Genomic DNA, 19,798 nt, shown 5'->3' on the forward strand with positions numbered 1-19,798 from the left:
TAAACCACAGTTAAGCATATGTTCAGATATGCAGACTATGGAATGTGGGAGAATTTGGCTTTAATTCTTGTTTGGAATCCCTACTTTCTTACTCTTGATGAGACGTATTCATTGATTAAAACAGATTAAAACAGGTTATATGAACTCATATATTGTTTGTTTGTTTATTTATTTATTTATTTATTTATTTATTTATTTATTTATTTATTTTATTATTAAATTTATATTGCCGCCTATTTGCCCATGGCAACTCAAGGCGGCTTACAGAATATAAAAATATAAAAAAGAGTCATGTTTATTTATGTTCTTCTAATTGGTTTCTGTTTCAGGCAGGGCTTTTAAACATGCTGACAAATCTCACACAGATTTTGTGGGCAAGGAGAGTTACTTATTCCCGTGCTTAGATTTTTGAGCTGTCTCAGACAAGGGGAAGTAATAAACTTATTTACTTCCCTTTTTTAAAAAACTTCAGTTTTCATGTATATACTAGGCAAGTCCATATTGTGACCCAGAAGTTCAAAAGGACTCGAGTGTGCACAGGGTGTGGTTAAAAGAAAAAAGAAAACCACAGTCAAGATAGCAGTTGCAATGTTGCAATCAAAACCACTGGTTTTAATGGGTGCTATATATGTGGCCCACATAAAGAACAGGTGTAGCTTTAATTTCCCATTTTCTGCTTTTCTTAAATGACCTCAGATTGGTAGTATGAAAAAAGAGCCAGAGAATCTTCCACTTTCTCCTTTTTCTTCCTAAATTATTTTTGCATCAAGAAGACCCAGATATTTATTTGTTTACTTCTTACTGGAGAGTTGCTTCGCCTGTTAATAAGTGTAATATTTGGCTTACCACAAAACTCTGATACGTATCTTTTCCTCATTGGTCTTTTGGCCACCTTAACTGATTAGTGTTTTTCAGCAAGCTGTGATTCAGTTGTATATGATCTCCAAACTGGATATTTGCTGCCCCTTGAAACAGGCCACCTTAAAAATAGAGGTGTGAACTCAGACTTAACATGCCTGAACACCACGATTCAGGGGTGGGTTCTTAATTTTTTTACTACCGGTTCTGTGGGCGTGGCTTATTTTGTGGGCGTGGCTTGATGGTCATGTGACAATTCTTTAGGATTTAGCAGAGGTACTGGTCTACCAGGCTTTTAACTACTTGCAGGCACTGGTCTACTCATGTATTTTTGCAGGCAGTGGTCTACCCATTTATTTTTGCAGGCACCAGTCTACTCATGTATTTTTGCAGGCACTGGTCTACCCATTTATTTTTGCAGGCACTGGTCTACTCATTTGTTTTTGGAGGTACCGGTCTACCACCAAATTGCCTTTTAACACTGATCAGCTGTAGGGCAGCCCTTTGAAGCCCCGCGGCAAGAATTTAAACAGTTTTTTTCCTTATAGCCCATCAGCTGGGACTCAGGAGGCAGCAACAGATTGGGGGTGGGGCCAAATAAAAGGTAAGAATAACGTGGGGTGGGGGGGCGGGGGGGGCAGGGGGCACCAGAACTGGTTCGGTGACGTCTTATCGTCACCGCTACCGGCTCGGCGGAACCGGGCGGAACCCACCACTGCCTCAATTCCTCAATTTCAAATGCCTCAAACACTCTGGAAATCTTGGCTCCACATTGGCATGGAATTGTTTATCACCACTTGGCTACTGTGACTACAATGTTCAATGTAATTACATATTTTCAATTGTGTCATTTGAAATTATTGAAATTAAATACCATTAAATATTTGGACATAAATATTAGACATTGGGCATAAAAAAGGCCAAATGCTTTCTAGCCCTGTTTTATAATATGCTCATTACCAATTTTTACCCCATTAGCTTTGGGTAATCAAAAGCATTTTTGTATCCATTCTCTGGAAGCAGCTGATGCTAACTAAATGCTTCCTAGCATTTATTATGGCTACTATGGCTGCTGCAATTCCTGCTTTGGTCAAAGCCTCTACTGTCCCTTAACATCATTAGACTAATCAGGAATGGAGTTATCTGGTGTGTCATAGGTTCGCAGTTTGATAGGTATCATTGCTATCACTGCTACTATGTAATCACAGGTGAACATATTCTACAAATGAGCAGCCAATCAGGATGGGCCGCCCCATTTGTGATGCAAAATATAGACCATGGGTGTTCAACTCGAGCGCATCATGTGACATCATGTGATGTATCGTGACTTTTTTGCCTTTGCAGAGCCGGGGTAATGCATCTGGCCTGTGGGCCGCCAGTGTGACACCCCTGATAAAGACAAATAAGCACCTGCATTCCTAAAGGTTCTAAAAGAATGCATAGCTACTCCTATACCCGTGATGCAAACCTATGGCATGCATGCCAGAAGTGGCACGCAGAGCCCTCTCTGTAGGCACACGTGCTGTCGCCAGCTGGTCTTATGGTTTCTGATCTTTGCGTGTGCTCAGGGGTGAAATGTAAAATCTGTTACTACCGGTTCTGTGGGCATGGCTTGGTGGGGGGGGGATAATGTGACTGGGTGGGTGTGGCCAACTTTTTTTAAAAAAAAACTTTTCAAAGCATTTTTTCTAATGCTTTGAAAAGCCTCTCTGCCGATCAGGGAATTCATCTGGAATCGTCAGAGAGGCTCTTTAAAAAATGCCTCTCTGCCGATCAGGGAACTCAGCTGGGATCGTCAGAGACTTTTCAAAGGATTTTTTTTACCACCTCTTCGGCCAAGAGGTTGCAGAAAAAAATGCTTTGAAAAGCCTCTGGTGATCCCAGCTGAGCCGCGTGATCATCAGAGGCTTTTTTTTTTTTACTTTTAAAAGCATTTTTTCATCAGAAGAAGTTGTAGAAAAAATGCTTTTAAAAGTAAAAAAAAAAGAAGCCTCTGATGATCACGCGGCTCAGCTGGGCATGGTGGGGGGGGCGCAGGGATTTTTGCTACCGGTTCTCCGAACCACCCACCGCCATCGCTACCGGATCGGTTGATCTGGTCTGAACCGGCAAGAGGCCTCACCCACTGACCTGACAGCATGAAAACACTTCTGCCCTTGTGCAGAAGAGCGTGCATGCATGTGAGCAAAGCAAGCACGCACGCGCAGCCCCGTTGTGAACCAGTAGTAAAAGTAAGTAGAACCTACCCCTGGTGCTGGAGCCCAAAACCCGAAGACCAGCTGGTCTTTGGGTTTCCGGGGCTCTGACGCACGCAAAGACAAGCTGGCCAGTGTGCATGCATGTGCTAGAAATCAGAAGACCAGGTCTTCGGGTTTGTGGGGGTTTGGCGCACACGTGTGCATGCACACACGTTCCGGTTTGGGCACTCGGTGCCAAAAAGGTTCGCCATCACTGTCCTATACCTTTTCAAGAATGGGGAGCCATTGCAGCATGGTGGTTAGAGTGTTGGAATGGGATTGGTACAATGGTGAGTTCCTCCCGGTTCCGCCCGGTTCCGCCGAGCCTGTAGCGGTGACAATATGACATCACCGAACCAATTCTGGCCCCCTCGCCCCCCGCCCCCACCCCCTCACGTTATTCTCACCTTTTATTTGGCCCCACCCCCAATCTATTGCTGCTTCCTGAGTCCCAGCTGATGGCTAGAGGGAAAAAACCTGTTTAAACTCTTTCCGCGGGGCTTCAAAGGGCCACCCTACAGCCGATCAGTGTTAAAAGAAAACAAATGAGTAGACCGGTGTCTGCAAAAATACATGAGTAGACCAGTGCCTGCAAAAATAAATGGGTAGATTGGTGCAGCCTGGTAGACCAGTACCTCTGTTAAATCCTAAATAATTGTCACATGACCATCAAGCCATGCCCACAAAATAAGCCACTCCCACAGAACCTGTAGTAAAAAATTTTAGAACCCACCCCTGGATTGATGGGAACTAGGTTATGGAGCTCACTAGGTGATTTTGGCCCAAACCCTTTCTCTAGCTGAATCTGAGTTGTGATTGTGATGTTAAAGACAGGCTATACATGTCTAAGTGCAAGCCATCATCAAACGTTTGGTTCCCCCCTCCCTCCCGAGTTGTAAAGAAAACTTACAACGAGCAGCTGAAGTAAATATGGAAATCCATATTGCCAATGGAGAGTGTTGGCTTTCAAGACATATGATTTCTGATAAACGCCTTGTTATTTCACATATTTTAGACACTTTTGATTTCAAGTCTGTTATACTGATGACACATTTTACTAGACAGGAACTATAGTAAATGATTGTGCAATGAAGTTGTAAATAAAAGTGTTTTTAAAATATCCCATGACTTTTCTTCTGTAACATAGAAGATAGTCATATCAAAACTGCTACAACAATAAAACCATAGGAATCAGTTACCTTACCCTCATTATCACAGCATTCTAATATTGAAGGATCTTCACGGATGACAGTAGTTAAAGTATTAATATCTCCATTAGCTGCTGCTTGATACACCAGAGTTAGGTCAATTTCTTCTGCTGAATCGCCTGTGAAAATTAATGTTTGCATTAGAATGAAGACTTCTGTCTCTTAGAAAGAAGTAAATAACCATGTTTAATAGCGAAACAAGAAGATCCATCTTTGAAGATCTGTGGAACCAAATAATCTTCATGGAGTCTCCTTCCTCATACTTCTCTCTACTGTTAGCACAATTTCCTTCTGAGTCTAGGAACCTATATTGCATGATCTAAATATAGGAGAGAAAGGGACTTCTAAATGAAAAGGTACCTTAGCACCACTTATAGCGTAAAGCAGGAAATCTAACTTGGATCTTAGCACTCTGTGCTGTAGTAAAATCTGAACCAATTTGGAACCTCCTGCTTTTCCACAAACAGAAATATTTCAGGTTCTGCATGTTTGATTCTTTCAGAGAAATCTCATTTTTAGCCAAAGGCTGTCTGGCTAAACAGGTTTTTTTAAAAAAATTAAATTAATTTTAAATTTAAATTACATTTAAATTAAATTTGTCTCTGTTGTCTTTTTGAGCTGTTTTACTGGTCTTTGAAAAAGAAGAAGCGTAGAGAGTTAGAAGGACAGTAAACAATAGTTTGTTCCTTCTGTTTCTTTTTACTTGAAATATTCCCAAATTCTATAGCAGCTGCATAGGGAAAACCCACAACAAGATTGCTGAACTCAAGTTTAGGACAACCCTTTTTAGAACCAAGTGGAAGGTATACTTTCCTTGCAGTTAAATCAAAAGGTAACCTAGCAACTAATGTTGTTTCATTTTAGAGAAATCCAGTCCTATGTACTCTGGTCTTTGAACAGTATTCATATTCAGAGTGCACTGTGTGATTATCTCTTTTCCACTTGAAAGATAAACACATGGAAAGGAAAAGAAAAGAAGCGGACGACACAATTGGTAGCATTCACTGAATATGCATTTTCAGGATGGCATCTGCAAAGGATAGTTTGCTTGTGCAAAGTAGCTCCATGCACATTGGTGCTTTATGGGATTGATAACAAGTTTTATAGTTTTGACTGCAGGAAGCACCGTATGTACATTGGCTTCTCTCATTATGTTTACACTTTAAAAGCATAAGCAATGAGATGGAACCTCATGGCATAGCATAGACCAGTGATCACTGAATGGAACAGAAGATACTCAAGACCATATTCTGAGGCTATTTTCTTCACCCACTTTAACAATTGTAGATGCCTATGACATGGAACATAAGCCCATTCACAGCTAAAAGGAACGTTGACTCATTTCCCTGCTTTTTCTATGGTTTGATATTATCCATTCTTTAAACCAGATTTGAACCGGATAGAGGATACTTAAATAGATTTGCCTTTGAATGAAGGCAAATATACGTGTCTCAGGATAATGTTGCACTTGTTGCAGGATCCAGTCTGGGTTGGTCACCAGAACTAGAGGTTTAGTCTTCCGAGCTTTTGGACTCATGCTGGAGCCCCTCTTCAAGGAACTTCTCTTTAGCAGAATAAATTGTTTTTCTTTGGAAATGCGTATGAAAACATCACCTATGTTTGCTGTTTCAGCATCATGGACATACTGTAATTAGCTTCTATCACTTCAATTAACTGGCAGGGGCTTTCATTAATCAGGCACCAAGAGCATGACTGTATACAAATATCCAGCTAGGCCTGGCTCTCTACCGGTTGGGCAACAAGTAGCAATTTATTCCATCTGGAGAAATGAGGGAATTATACAGGAATTTATTATCACTCTCTGCTGCGAGTGGACTTTATTTATTCTTTGTTTTAATTAATTCAGCTCAAAATAATTTTTCATATAGTTTTATTTTAGTGTACTTTACAATGGAAATGATAATGACTCATTGTGTACATGCCAGGAAATCAGGGCCAACTTTTAATGGCCATATGGATGGATTTTCTAGAAATAACTATTAAGATACAATAATAAAAACATATTCCTTAACAAAGGAGAAGGAAACCAGAACAAGCAAAATCATTCATGCATAACACTCTCCCAGAATGTCCATGTAACTCTATCCTGTTTTGCTGTTTTCCTTCCCATAATACAATTCTGGCCAGTGTAACAGTCCAAAAGAAAAGGGGTGTGAGCCAGGGGTGGGTTCTACTTACCTTTACTACCGGTTCACAACGGGAGCGCGCACTTCCGCTTGCTTCACTTGCTCTTGCTTCTGCGCATGTACAGAAGCTTTTGCGCATGCACAGAATGTCAATTATGATGTCCGGGCGGGTGGGCGGAGCCTCCTGCCAGTTTTACTACCGGTTCTAAAGAACCAGACAGAACCGGGAGCAACCCACCACTGGTGCGAGCAGAAAGCTTAAATCAACCTAACAGGAGGTTCTTTAAAAATCTCCCTTTTAAAAAAGTGGGGAGTGGGCAGGATATATTAACATTAGTTATTGGCCTTTCAAAAATAGATATGAAGGTTAGCAGAATCACAGATAAAACATGAGGTTGTTTGAACAAGATATATATTTCCTATGAAAACCATCTCCTTTTGTGCATTATAGGGAAAGGGGAGCAGGAACATCTATAGTAATGGCCAAAATTGTGGAAAACTTTTGGGAAAAGTTTATTTTTGAGGTTTGATGGCTAATAACACCACTTTTTTTTGGAGTTTCAAGATAATCATATTCCACTGCTGGAATGGCCTGGGAATACCAAGACCTTAACCCAATTGAAAATCTATGGAGCCGACCAAAGAAACTTGTTAGTCAGAAGTGACTCAGCAATAAAACCCAGTTAATAGAAGCAATCATTCAATCTTGGTTTCACATAATAACAGCTGCAGAACTAAAAGACTTGGTTCACTCCATGAGAAGACGTTGTAAGGCCATCATTCATGCTAAAGGTTACCCAACTAAGTATTAACTGACATGGTGATAATTTTTGTATATCTCATTTTTTTCTATGGTGATAATTTTTGTACATCTAGATTTTTCTACAGTGATAATTTTGTACATCTCGTTTTTTCTACATGTTTCACTTTTCTTCTTTATACTGTAATTGCTATTCTAATAGCAAATCCTTCATAAAAGTTATTGCATTACATTCTTGATTAAATTATCTTTCCATTGATATATAACGTTATGATAACTACTCAAAAAAAAAAAGTGGTGTTATTACGGTAGCTAGTTTTAGAAAATATACTTTTCTGAAAAGGTTTCCACAATTTTGGCCACTACTGTATGAGTTATCTGATTTGACCAGCATTAACATTTAGCATTCTTGGACACCTACAATGATGTGAGTCACCAAAAATCACTGTTGAAGACAGTTTTAGCCTTCCCACTTTCTCAAAGATCTGATATTTATATTTTCCATAATGACTTGGAATTATCCTCCAAGAAAAGTATAGCTCATGGTTTTAACCTGTTGGCACTCTGTTCAAAGCATTATTGTTACTTTTCTTTGCTACTCTGCTAGTAAGTCTACCAGGTCCTGTAAGAGGGCTCTATTGCCATGCCTTTCTCCAATGCCTTTCTGTTCTTGCTGCTCTTGTGCATAAGAAGGTCCAGTGAACTCCCTCAACATGTGCATAACTGTTTATTCAATGGTCATGAATCTGGATTGTATAAATAGCCTTACACATGTTTTGCATGCACGGGAATGGGGGAGGTTTAATATGAAAGTATGAAAATCAGATGCATAAGATCCTAACTGTTAGTCACACCCCTGCCACTGCCTTTCCATTATTCACATATTGTAACAAGAGGCATGGGGCTTCAGGATTGTGTTTGGTAAGGTTGAGGATTTGGATGGAGCATGAAAATACGTTGCTTGAGTAATATAAATGCTTATATTTCTAACCGTATGTTTCTTGGATAGATATAAGCCACTGGGAACCTCAGGAAGTGAGCCATAGAAAAAACAAATAATAAAACAAAGTAGGAGTGATATTTGGTGCAATAAAATGCATGCAAACTGCATGGTCATCACATATTTTTATTTTGTACAAACTAACTTTATTATATGTACTGTAATATGCAAGTATTTATTTATTTATTTATTATTGCAATTTATATGCCGCCTTTCTCCCTGGGGACTCAAGGCGGCTTACAAAATGACAAATTCCAATACAAATCACAATGAAATAAAATTAAAATCAGCAACCCTATTAAAAACAGTTTAAAATTATGACAGTATACCCCCAAATGGATCAGTTGAGTTGACGAAAGAGCCATGTCTTCAGCTCGCGATGAAAGGAAAGAAGGTCGGGGGCTGTCCTGAGCTCGGTGGGCAATCCATTCCAGAGGGTCGGGGCTCCCACAGAGAACGCTCTCCTCCTAGGGGCCGTCAGCTGACATTGTTTGGCCAACGGCACCCTGAGGAGGCCGACTCTGAGAGAGCGCACAGGACGGTGGGAGAGCGGCTGGAGATGGCCCTGCAAGTACCCCGGGCCTAAGCCATGAAGGGCTTTATAGGTGAGCACCTTGAAATGTATCCGGAGCGCCACCGGCAGCCAGTGCAGCTCATGCAGGAGAGGTGTTACACGGGAGTATCTAGACGCCCCCATAACTACCCACGCGGCTGCGTTCTGGACTAGCTGAGCCTCTGGATGCATCCCAAGGGCAGCCCCATGTAGAGGGTGTTACAGTAGTCCAACCTAGAGGTAACGAGGGCATGAGTGACCATGGCGAGGGCATCCTGGTCTAGAAAAGGGCGCAACTGGTGCACAAGACGTACCTGTGCGAAGGCCCCCCTGGTTACGGCCGTCAGATGGTCCTCTAAGGACAGCCGAGAATCCAGGAGGACACCCAAGTTGCGGACCCTATCGGAGGGAGCAAGGGTTTCTCCCCCGATCATTAAAGATGGAACCTCCAGATCCCGGGATGCCGGCATCCATAGCCACTCAGTCTTGGAAGGGTTGAGTCTAAGTCTGTTCCTCCCCATCCAAACCCGCACTGCTTTCAGGCAGTGAGACATCACGGAAAGGGCATCCCTAGGGTGGTCAGGGGTGGAGATGTAAAGCTGGGTATCATCAGCATATTGATGATACCTCACCCCAAAACCATGAATGATCTCACCCAGCGGTTTCATGTAGATGTTAAAGAGCAGAGGGGAGAGAACCGATCGCTGAGGCACCCCACAAGTGAGATGCCTCTGGGAGGATCCCTGACCCCCTGCCCAAACAGACTGCAGACGACCAGAGAGATAGGAGGAGAACCACTGTAAGACAGTGCCTCCTAACCCCACCCCCCCAAGCCACTGCAGCAGGATACCATGGTCGATGGTATCGAAAGCCACTGAGAGGTCAAGAAGGACCAGGATGGAGGAACAACCCCCATCCCTGGCCTGCCAGAGATCATTTACTAGGGCGACCAATGCCGTTTCCGTGCTGTGACCATGCCTGAAACCAGATTGGTAAGGATCGAGGTAGTCTGTTTCCTCCAGGAATTGAGGGAATTGCTGTGCCACCATGGACTCAACAACCTTCGCTAAAAAGCGAAGGTTGGAGACTGGACGGTAGTTGTTAAGAACGTCAGGGTCCAGGTTAGGCTTCTTAAGGAGGGGTCGAACCACTGCCTCTTTGAGTGCAGCGGGGAAGACCCCTTCCTTTAATGAAACGTTGACAACAGCCTGGATCCAGTCTCCAGTCACCTCTCTGGCTGCCGAAACTAGCCAGGAGGGACAAGGGTCCAATAAACACGTGGAGGACCCCAGCCTACCCCATAATCCTGTCCACATCATCCAGCGAAACAGGCTCAAACTCAACCCAGATGTTTCCACCAAGACTAGCCCCCATCACCTCAACGGACTCTGTCCAGTCGGAGTCCAACCCGGTCCGAATCTGAGTGATTTTATACTGGTGAATCATAAAAAAGCACCAGCATAAAGCAATGCAATGAAGAAAATACTGAAGTCAGTGATGGACTGCCGGACAATGGACCATAAAAAAGATTGGTTCTTTAATTTGCCTTTCTCTTTTAATACCCAAGAGAGAAGATTTATGCTTAAAAACAAACAACAATAACGTTTACAGATATTAATCCATGCATCCAATTCTATTGTATGAAGTTTTTGTTGAGTAGTTGGAGGAAATTTATAAAATGATATTGGCCCAAGAATCCCTTTTCCACATTTCAGTGGTGTAGCAGTTGCATTTGATTACTCAGTGGGAGTATTGGATACATAGTTCTGCATATGGTCTACTTTGCAGAGAATGGGGACTCTCAGCTTTCTGAAACTGGGAGTAGAGAAATCCTTTTCATGTTCGTCAATTCCCTTTTAGTGCGTGACAGTCTGTATCTGGAGATAGAGTCCTAAATGGCAAAGATTGTAGTCTATGAAATTACCTTGGTGTGATTCAGTGATTTTTATGTACACTTGCTCTTTACTCTTAGCCATGTCATGACAAATCCAAAACCTTGAATGGAATTGCCCTTTGGACAGAATTAAATGGAGAAACCTTGGAACTGAAGGAACCCTGATGGCTCATATTAGCAACTAAATTAATAGAGTCTACAAGAAGTAGCACCAAAAATATAGATAACAAATACAAAAAAATGTTGAAATGACAGGGTGAAGGGGGAAGTATAAAGATAGTTAAAGCAGTATCAATCTGTAATGTTATTTCACAGTAGAAATTTAATCCTTTGATTAATTATATGAAAAGTTAGATAAGAAATAGAATTGGGCACGTAGTATAAACACAAAACTGAAACAAAATTATCACCTCCCATCCCCAAGAGATCATTACTACATCCATCTTAATTGTTCCAGAAAAAAAGTATGCTTATTTTAAGACTCAGCAAACTTAATTATGTATTTTAACTCAAATATACCCAAACAGCCAAATTAAATAATTTGAAGAAAATAATACTCCAGTCACAAATTTTTCTATTACTTTCATTTTGTAGTCTCCGAATAATTTATTACGATCAGGAAACACAACTGATTACTAACGACAAAACATAGGAGGCTGGTTTTGAATGGCACAGAAAATAATAAATCAAAGATAAGAACAAATGGCAGGCACAGCCAGGTTTCCTCCCCACTCCAACAATACACCCGTTTCAATTAACAATTTAGGCAGCAGACGTAAATGGCTGATTTCAAACCATACTGCAGAAAAAAAAAATGCTTTAAAAATCAACAAGTTCAGAAAACCAAATCGGACAATTTAACTTGAAATACATGTTACCCCAGATTTCCCTATACAACGTAGAGCTTTTTCATGTTCATGAAATACAACTATAGGATAGGAGATATATATTCATGAATGAATCCTAGCATGAAAAAACAACTATCTTACCTTTCTGATGACCGAACACCGATGAAGTGCTAAAATCCATGACTGATTCTGAAATCCCTAAAGCTAGAGCCTCTATTTTATTAGTAAACAATGCATGTCTAGCAATTGCTGTCACCTGTCTCCTTTGATTTAAATCTGCCTTCTTAAAAAAAGACAAAGAATAGGAGTGTCAGTTATCTTCACCTGCCAATAGATCCAATGGAAAACAAGCCTTGCAAATAGATTAAGGCATTATAGTTTCATGGGGGGGGAAAATCAAGCATTTTTACTCCTTTGCTTAGGAAGGGAGCTGCTGGTAGTGCAGCATCAGCTTTCAAAATGCTGTACTTAAACTGCAATCTCTCTGGATGAATGAGAATCCACAATATCAGACAGAGCATGTGCAAAAGCTTGCAATGCTATTTAAATACTAATGTGATTATTTCAGAGATAAGAAGGTGACGACAAAAAGAATAAAACCTTCTCTGGAGATTGCAAACACATACCCACTGCTCATTACTATATAGTTTATTTCAGGAACAGACAATCTTTTACAGGATGGACAAGTATTTGTCTTTTCTTGTTTTGTGGGGAGGGGAGAGCAGAGGAGGCTACAGCAAGCAAGGGGTGATGTTGTGAAATTGACTAGGTCGTGTCTTGTAAATGAATGGGGATGGGACAATCCACCTAGCAAGAAATGCAGAAGCACTGCAATGGTATAAACAGTAATAAAATAGCTGCTTCCCAATAGCTGCGCTACGGAACCAGACTTCATATACAGTCAGGTCCAGAAATATTGGGACATCGACACAATTCTAGCATCTTTGGCTCTATACACCACCACAATGGAGTTGGAATGAAACAAACACAATGTGCGTTAACTGCAGACTGTCAGCTTTAATTTGAGGGTATGTACATCCAACTCAGGTGAACGGTGTAGGACTTACAGCAGTTTGTATATGTGCCTCCCACTTATTAAGGGACCAAAAGTAATGGGACAATTGGCTTCTCAGCTGTTCCATGGCCAGGTGTGTGATATTCTCTCATTACCCCAATTACAATGTGCAGATAAAAGGCCCAGAGTTCATTTCATGTGTGCTATTTGCATTTGGAATCTGTTGCTGTCAACTCTCAAGATGAGATCCAAAGAGCTGTCACTATCAGTGAAGCAAGCCATCATTAGGCTGAAGAAACAAAACAAACCCATCAGAGAGATAGCAAGAACATTAGGCGTGGCCAAAACAACTGTTTGAAACATTCTCAAAAAGAAGGAATGCACAGTGAGCTCAGCAACACCAAAAGACCTGGGAAACCATGGAAAACAAGTGTGGTGGATGACCGAAGAATTCTTTCCCTGGTGAAGAAAACAGGGAACAGTTGGCCAGATCAAGAACACTCTCCAGGAGGTAGGTGTATGTGTGTCAAAGTCAACAATCAAGAGAAGACTTCACCAGAGTGAATACAGAGGGTTCACCACAAGATGTAAACCATTGGTGAGCTTCAAAAACAGGAAGGCCAGATTAGAGTTTGCCAAAGAACATCTAACAAAGCCTTCACAGTTCTGGAACAAGATCCTATGGACAGATGAGACCAAGATCAACTTGTACCAGAGTGATGGGAAGAGAAGAGTATGGAGAAGGAAAGGAATTGCTCATGATCCTAAGCATACCACGTCATCAGTGAAGCATGGTGGTGGTAGTGTCATGGCGTGGGCATGTATGGCTGCCAATGGAACTGGTTCTCTTGTATTTATTGATGATGTGACTGCTGACAAAAGCAGCAGGATGAATTCTGAAGTGTTTCGGGCAATATTATCTGCTCACATTCAGCCAAATGCTGCAGAACTCATTGGACGGTGCTTCACAGTGCAGATGGACAATGACCCAAAGCATACTGCAAAAGCAACCAAAGAGTTTTTGAAGGGACAGAAGTGGAATGTTATGCAATGGCCAAGTCAATCACCTGACCTGAATCCCATTGAGCATGCATTTCACTTGCTGAAGACAAAACTGAAGGGAAAATGCCCCAAGAACAAGCAGGAACTGAAGACAGTTGCAGTAGAGGCCTGGCAGAGCATCACCAGGGATGAAACCCAGCGTCTGGTGATGTCTATGCGTTCCAGACTTCAGGCTGTGATTGACTGCAAAGGATTTGCAACCAAGTATTAAGAAGGGAAAGTTTGATTTATGATTATTATTCTGTCCCATTACTTTTGGTCCCTTAACAAGTGGGAGGCATATATAAAAAACTGCTGTAAGTCCTACACCGTTCATCTGAGTTGGATGTACATACCCTCAAATTAAAGCTGACAGTCTGCAGTTAATGCACATTGTGTTTGTTTCATTCCAACTCCATTGTGATGGTGTATAGAGCCAAAGATGTTAGAATTGTGTCAATGTCCCAATATTTCTGGACCTGACTATATATGTTGATCTGAGATTGTGAGGGTAGAGAGGGTAGCACAAATTCCACGGGGCTTCCAAAAGCCATGAATTATAAACTTGCTTTCTTCTCTAGTTGGAAGCATTTGAAGACAGTTACACATGTCTCTCATGGATCAGACTGCCAAATTTGGTAGTTCCTTCTGTAAATTAAATAAAGGTAAAGGTAATGAAGTCCCTGCGGATTTTACTCTGCTGTTTGTTGCCAGCTATAGGGATTCTGCTCATTTCTGTTTCAAGGTGATTGAGTCTGAAGACATTTCTGCCAGCATGTGGCCAGCATAATGTCATGGAGTGCTGTTACCTTCTCACCAAAGAGGTACCTATTTATCTACTTGCATTTGAATGCTTTTGAACTGTTAGTTTTGCAGGAGCTGTGGTGAGAATGGGAGCTTACTCCATGTTTTCCTAAGTAATGGTTCCCCAGTAGCAAGTATTGTTACAGTAGATAAAATCTCAAATCTTTTTCATATTAATCATAGTCTTTTCTCCAGTATTTTACATTAGAGATAATCATGATAAAAATATACCGTCTTTCCAGTGGTGGGTTTCAAATTTTTTTACTACCAGTTCTGTGGGCGAGGTTTGGTGGGCATGACATGGCTTGGTGGGCATGGCTTGGTGGGTGTGGCAGGGGAAGGACACTGTAAAATCTCCATTCCCTCTCCAATCCAGGGGAAGATTACTGCAAAATCCCCATTTCCTCCTGGGACTTGGGAGGCAGAGAATAGATGGGGGTGGGGCCAGTCAGAATTTTTACTACCAGTTCTCCAAACTACTTAAAATTTCCACTACTGGTTCTCCAGAATTGGTCAGAACCTGCTGAAACCCATCTTTGCCTCTTCCTTAAAAGAAGAAATCATTTCTAAATCTGTTCCATTTGAATGCGATAAAGTTTTAGCACCTAAAAGTAGGATGAAGTATTACTCTGAACAGTTCAAGGACAATTTAAAATTTAATATGATTCATTTACATAATTGATCTACAGAAATAATATTGCATTACACTACTATACTTGACGAAAATCTATGTTGTTGCTAAGAAGCGATACTGACTGGATGTCTCACACTCATCTATCAGTCAATAATTCTACACTGAAGATTGGATTACTACTAGTTTCTCTAACTAACACAGAGGGTGAATATTTACATGAAGAGTAAAACACCAGATTAAACACATTACAAAGATTAGATATCGGCAACTTGGTCAAAATTATTTTATTTCATTCCTCCACAATTTCAGATTATTTTATTTTCCCTTTAAAAGTTCAGTTTCTGCCATTCCCATACTAGTTAGAAAATTTCTTTTTAAAAAACAGTACAAAAATTTATCTGCTTTTTGTGAATGTCTTTTTCCAAGAAAAGAATGAAGATGGAATTTGCAAACAAATTGCCTTGATATAACATATTATTATTTTTCATGAATGTGTGTGTATTCTTATATATTTAATATAAATGTGTATTTATATTAAATATGTGTACACACACACACATATATTTAAAAAAATATTTAATGTAAATGAATTATATTGTAAAATTGAGAAAAGCATAAATGTTGAAGGCTAACTATTTTTTATTTATGTACTGTGATTAATGGAGCCAAGATACCTTTTTATTTTTTCACATGATTGGTTAGGTTATCTTACTACCAGAAATACCAAATATCAAGTACCAAATTCTACTACTCAAGAACCTGACAGTTGTGTTGCCCTCTCCATCCTTCTCTTCTCCCCTTCCCCCCAAAAAGGTCAAGGATGGTATTCTCTGCATTTGGCAGATCTTAAAAATGCTCCGGTGGCCCTTGCCAGTTCTTCCTGCTTTCCTATTAAATCTTTTTTGCCAATTTGCAGCATCCCCTGGAAAGAAACAAAGAAAAATGCTGTTACTCAACTGTGAAACTTCCGTTGCTTGCCTCTCGTTATTTGATTGTTTCAAGATGCAAACATCCATGGGGGTGGGGAATGGAGTGAGAAAAGGGATGGGCTTCAATCAACATGCTTGCAGCCACAATTGTGACATTTTGAGCCCCCTCCCTTTCTCCCCCTTCCCAGTAGATGCTCTGTTCTGGGAAGATAATCTTTTAGGAAACTTCTTCTGCCAGGAAAAGGTCTCCCAAAAAATATCTCCCAACCTGATTGAAATTTTTCAGTGCTGCAATCCCAAGACATCTGGAGATGCCATATTAGGAACGGCTTTAGCAATGTATAAATATGCAGTTTTGATTGCCTTAAGCAGTTACAGTAAAATATTATTTTTTTTTACATACAACTTTAGCATTGGTTTAGTTCTCTAATGAATGATCTCATGATATAAAAAAGGGATGGAGTATATCCAGTGGTGGAATTCAATTTTTTTTTTTACTACCGGTTCTGTGGGCGTGGCTTGGTGGGCGTGGTGGGCATGGCAGGGGAAGGATACCGCAAAATCTCCATTCCCACCCCACTCCAGAGGAAGGATACTGCAAAATCCCCATTCCCTCGCCACTTCTTGGGGAAGGATATTATAAAATCTCCACTCCTCTGGGACCAGCTAGAGGTGTAGTTTGCCGGTTCTCCGAACTACTCAAAATTTCCAGTACTGGTTCTCCAGAACCTGTCAGAACCTGCTGAATAGCACCCCTGAGTATATCTCATGTTTATTCCTGAAATTTTAAACATGACTTTCCATTTTGCTGAAGAATACCAAAAGTATGTGTGTTTTTCTTTATCTCACTATACATATTAACTTCAACATATGGATATTTCTGTTAAAATTCAGATGTAATCAATCCATTTAGATTTTATGCACCTATAGAAGAAACTCTCAGCTTGGCCTCAACTTACCATGTGTTTGCTACCAGCATATAACAAACTGGGACCAGAATTTCTGTTGCTAAGTAAGATGGTTGTTGAGTGAGTCATGCCCAATTTCATAACATTTTTGCGATAGTTGTTAAGCAAATCCTGCAGCTTGTAGGAAGCTGGACATTGCGAACAGTGATTGTAATGACGCTGGGATGCTGCAGGTATTGTAAATACATGCTAGCTGTCTAGTGCCCAAATTTTGATCATGTGACCATGGGGTACTATAACCATTGCAAGTGTGAGGAATGGTCATAAATCACATTTTTCGGTGTACTGTAACTTCAGACAATAGTTAAATGAATGGTTGCAAGTTGAAGTATAGTATCCCCCGTTTCACTCCGTTTGCAGAGGCTGATGAAGCTGATGATACCTTCAGAAGTTGTGGATGCCCCATTGCTGCCACTGGTCTGAAATAGTATAGTGCAAGGATGTTAAACTCGCAGCCTACGGGCCGGATGTGTCACGCTTTGGCCATGGCCACCTCCATTTTAGCGAAGGGGAAAAAAGTTGCGATACGTTACGTGATGACAATGTGTTGTCGCGAGTTTGACACCCCTGGTATACGGTCTCCTGCTTGAGCAGGGGACCTCCAAGGTCCCTTCCAACTCTTGTTATTCTATGTTCTATGTTCTATATGAGATTGGTGCTTATTCTGTATGAGATTGGTGCTTATATGAGCCACGGTGACGCAATGGTTAGAGTGCAGTACTGCAAGCTACTTCTGCTGCCTGCCGTCTGCCTGCAATTTGGCAGTTCGAATCTCACCAGGCTCAAGGTTGACTCAGTCTTCTATCCTTCTGAGATGGGTAAAATGAGAATCCAAATTGTTGGGAGCAATATGCTGACTCAGTAAACTGCTTAGAGAGGGCTGTAAAGCACTGTTAAAGTGATATATAAGTCTAAGTGCTATTGCTATTCCAGAATTTGCCAGAAGAGCAAATTTTGAGAATACTACTTTTGAGAATGAGCAAGGGAAGCACACCTGGCTGTTTCCCATTACCTCCCACTATCCTTGCTTCCAGTATCTACGGTCTGAAGCAGCTTCTTTATTCCAGCTAAGGATAGGACAAACCCCTACTGATTTTTCATCTGTAGTGAGAAGAGCATCAGATCCTTTTTTTCTATTTCACTTCCTGATTTTTCAACATGGTTTTGAAAGGATGCATCTGTACTGCTGAATTTCTAACATTTTGCAAGAGTTCAGATTTCATTGCAATATTGTCTTCACTGGATTTCATCACTTGTCCCAAGTACATTGATAACTCTTGAAAAAAAAACTCTCCCTCCCAAAAATTTCTGAAAGTGCACAAAATGGACTAAGCTTATGGCAAAGATAATGGAGATGATTTCAGGTGATTCTGTCAAAATCCCCTGGCAGGATTTTGTGGACCACAGATAATGCATACACATCCAACCTGCAATGTTGATCTAATCATCACCAAGACACTGATATCATATGATACCCATCTTTAAAGAACTATATGGCTTGTCACTTGCTTTGCAGGCAGAAATTAAGGCCTTAACAACTGTAAACATCTGAAATGCTTAAGGGTCTGCTTGTCTTTTTTTTTTTTAATTTGATTTATATGCCGCCCTTCTCCGGAGACTCAGGGCGGCTTATAATGTGTTAAGCAATAGCCTTCATCCTTTTGTATATTTGTACAAAGTCAGCTTATTGCCCCCACAATCCGGGTCCTCATTTTATCTACCTTAGAAAGGATGGAAGGCTGAGTCAACCTTGAGCCTGGCAAGATTCGAATTTGCAGTAATTGCAGGCAGCTGATGTTAATAACAGTGCTTTAGTCTGCTGCGCCACCAGGGCTCTTACGGCCTGCCATCCTCTTTATGATTCTTGTCATAGGTGAGAGTATTTTGATGCTTCCAATTCTGGAAACCCATACATTGGGTAGCCTGGACTATGTCTTTTTTCCTGACACAACAGAGAAAACAGGTTTAAAATAGGCCATGTAGGCTTGTTCTGTAGAGGCTCCTCAGATTTTATCTGGGGAACATTGTGTGCACACTCCTGACTGACTGATTGAACAGTCATGCTGTCAACTACTCAAATTTTTGATTCTTTATTGTAAAAGCTGGTCATATGAAAGTAAAAATTTACATCAAAATTAAATTGATCATCAGTCAAAATCCTATTTTAGAAGACACGTTCTTCTGAATCTTTTGAAAACCTGACAAATAGTTTAAGACACTTCAATTCTGTAGGAGTGTATTCCTGATTGCAGGAGGAGATTTCCAGGAACCTACAAAACCATAAATGAATCTCTCCCAAAGATTTCGGTGTTGGGGTGGGGGAGGGAACAGAAACTATCTAGAAGAATGTCTATAGGATTGTGCCAAGAAAAAAAAAATTGGCAGCAAATACAATTCAGAAGAAGGATGCTTTGGTTTTCTTAATATCATCCTGACTGTGCTGTGCTTTGTATTAGCTGAAGACTAGATTGCAATAATTCCAGGTAAAGTGCTCCAAGCAATGTAACTGATCCTTCTGGGAAAATTTTGCAAGGCCCAAAAAGCTCAATTTTGTGCCCAAGCTTGAGGTTCCAGAAAAGTGCCCCTCTCTTTATTTTGTTGATGGTTATTTTATGATGTTTGGCTGCTATGGATTTTTATTTTATATTAAGCATTTTGTTTTATCTATTTTATTATAAGCTGCCCATTTTAGGCATGAAAAACCAACTGGGTGACTTTAGGCCAATTACCAGGATATTGATGTGAGGTGGGCAGCTATATAAATCAAATAAATCAGATGAAAATGTCATCCCATTCAGCATTAGTTGAATTTAATACTCTCATTTAACACCAACTTGATAGTACATCATGAGAACTGTAGGAATTAGAAGGTCCAATGAAGCTCATCAGAAAAAAACCTGCT

General features: G+C 40.6%; 1 protein-coding gene across 5 annotated transcripts in view; it reads right to left on the reverse strand.

Moving 5' to 3' along the window:
- ANKRD55 (ankyrin repeat domain 55) overlaps positions 1 to 19,798 on the reverse strand; it is a 60,739-nt gene that overhangs the window by 22,536 nt on the left and 18,405 nt on the right. The window contains exons 1-3 of one of the 5 annotated variants that reach the window (XM_034440901.2): positions 6,503 to 6,591; positions 4,300 to 4,422; positions 847 to 980 (exon numbers count right to left, since the gene is read on the reverse strand). In XM_034440901.2, coding sequence (XP_034296792.2) covers positions 847 to 877 — 31 coding nt within the window. In that variant the 5' untranslated portion in view covers positions 878 to 980; positions 4,300 to 4,422; positions 6,503 to 6,591. Of the gene's footprint in view, positions 1 to 846; positions 981 to 4,299; positions 4,423 to 6,502; positions 6,615 to 11,646; positions 11,922 to 19,798 lie in introns of those variants that run through there. The other 4 variants (XM_087885681.1, XM_034440900.2, XM_087885683.1 and 1 more) reach the window with 4 other exon arrangements.

The sequence above is a fragment of the Pantherophis guttatus genome, chromosome 2, assembly GCF_059756535.1.
Source record: "Pantherophis guttatus breed Tessera chromosome 2, ASM5975653v1, whole genome shotgun sequence".
In the NCBI taxonomy this organism is placed as follows: Eukaryota; Metazoa; Chordata; class Lepidosauria; order Squamata; family Colubridae; genus Pantherophis; species Pantherophis guttatus.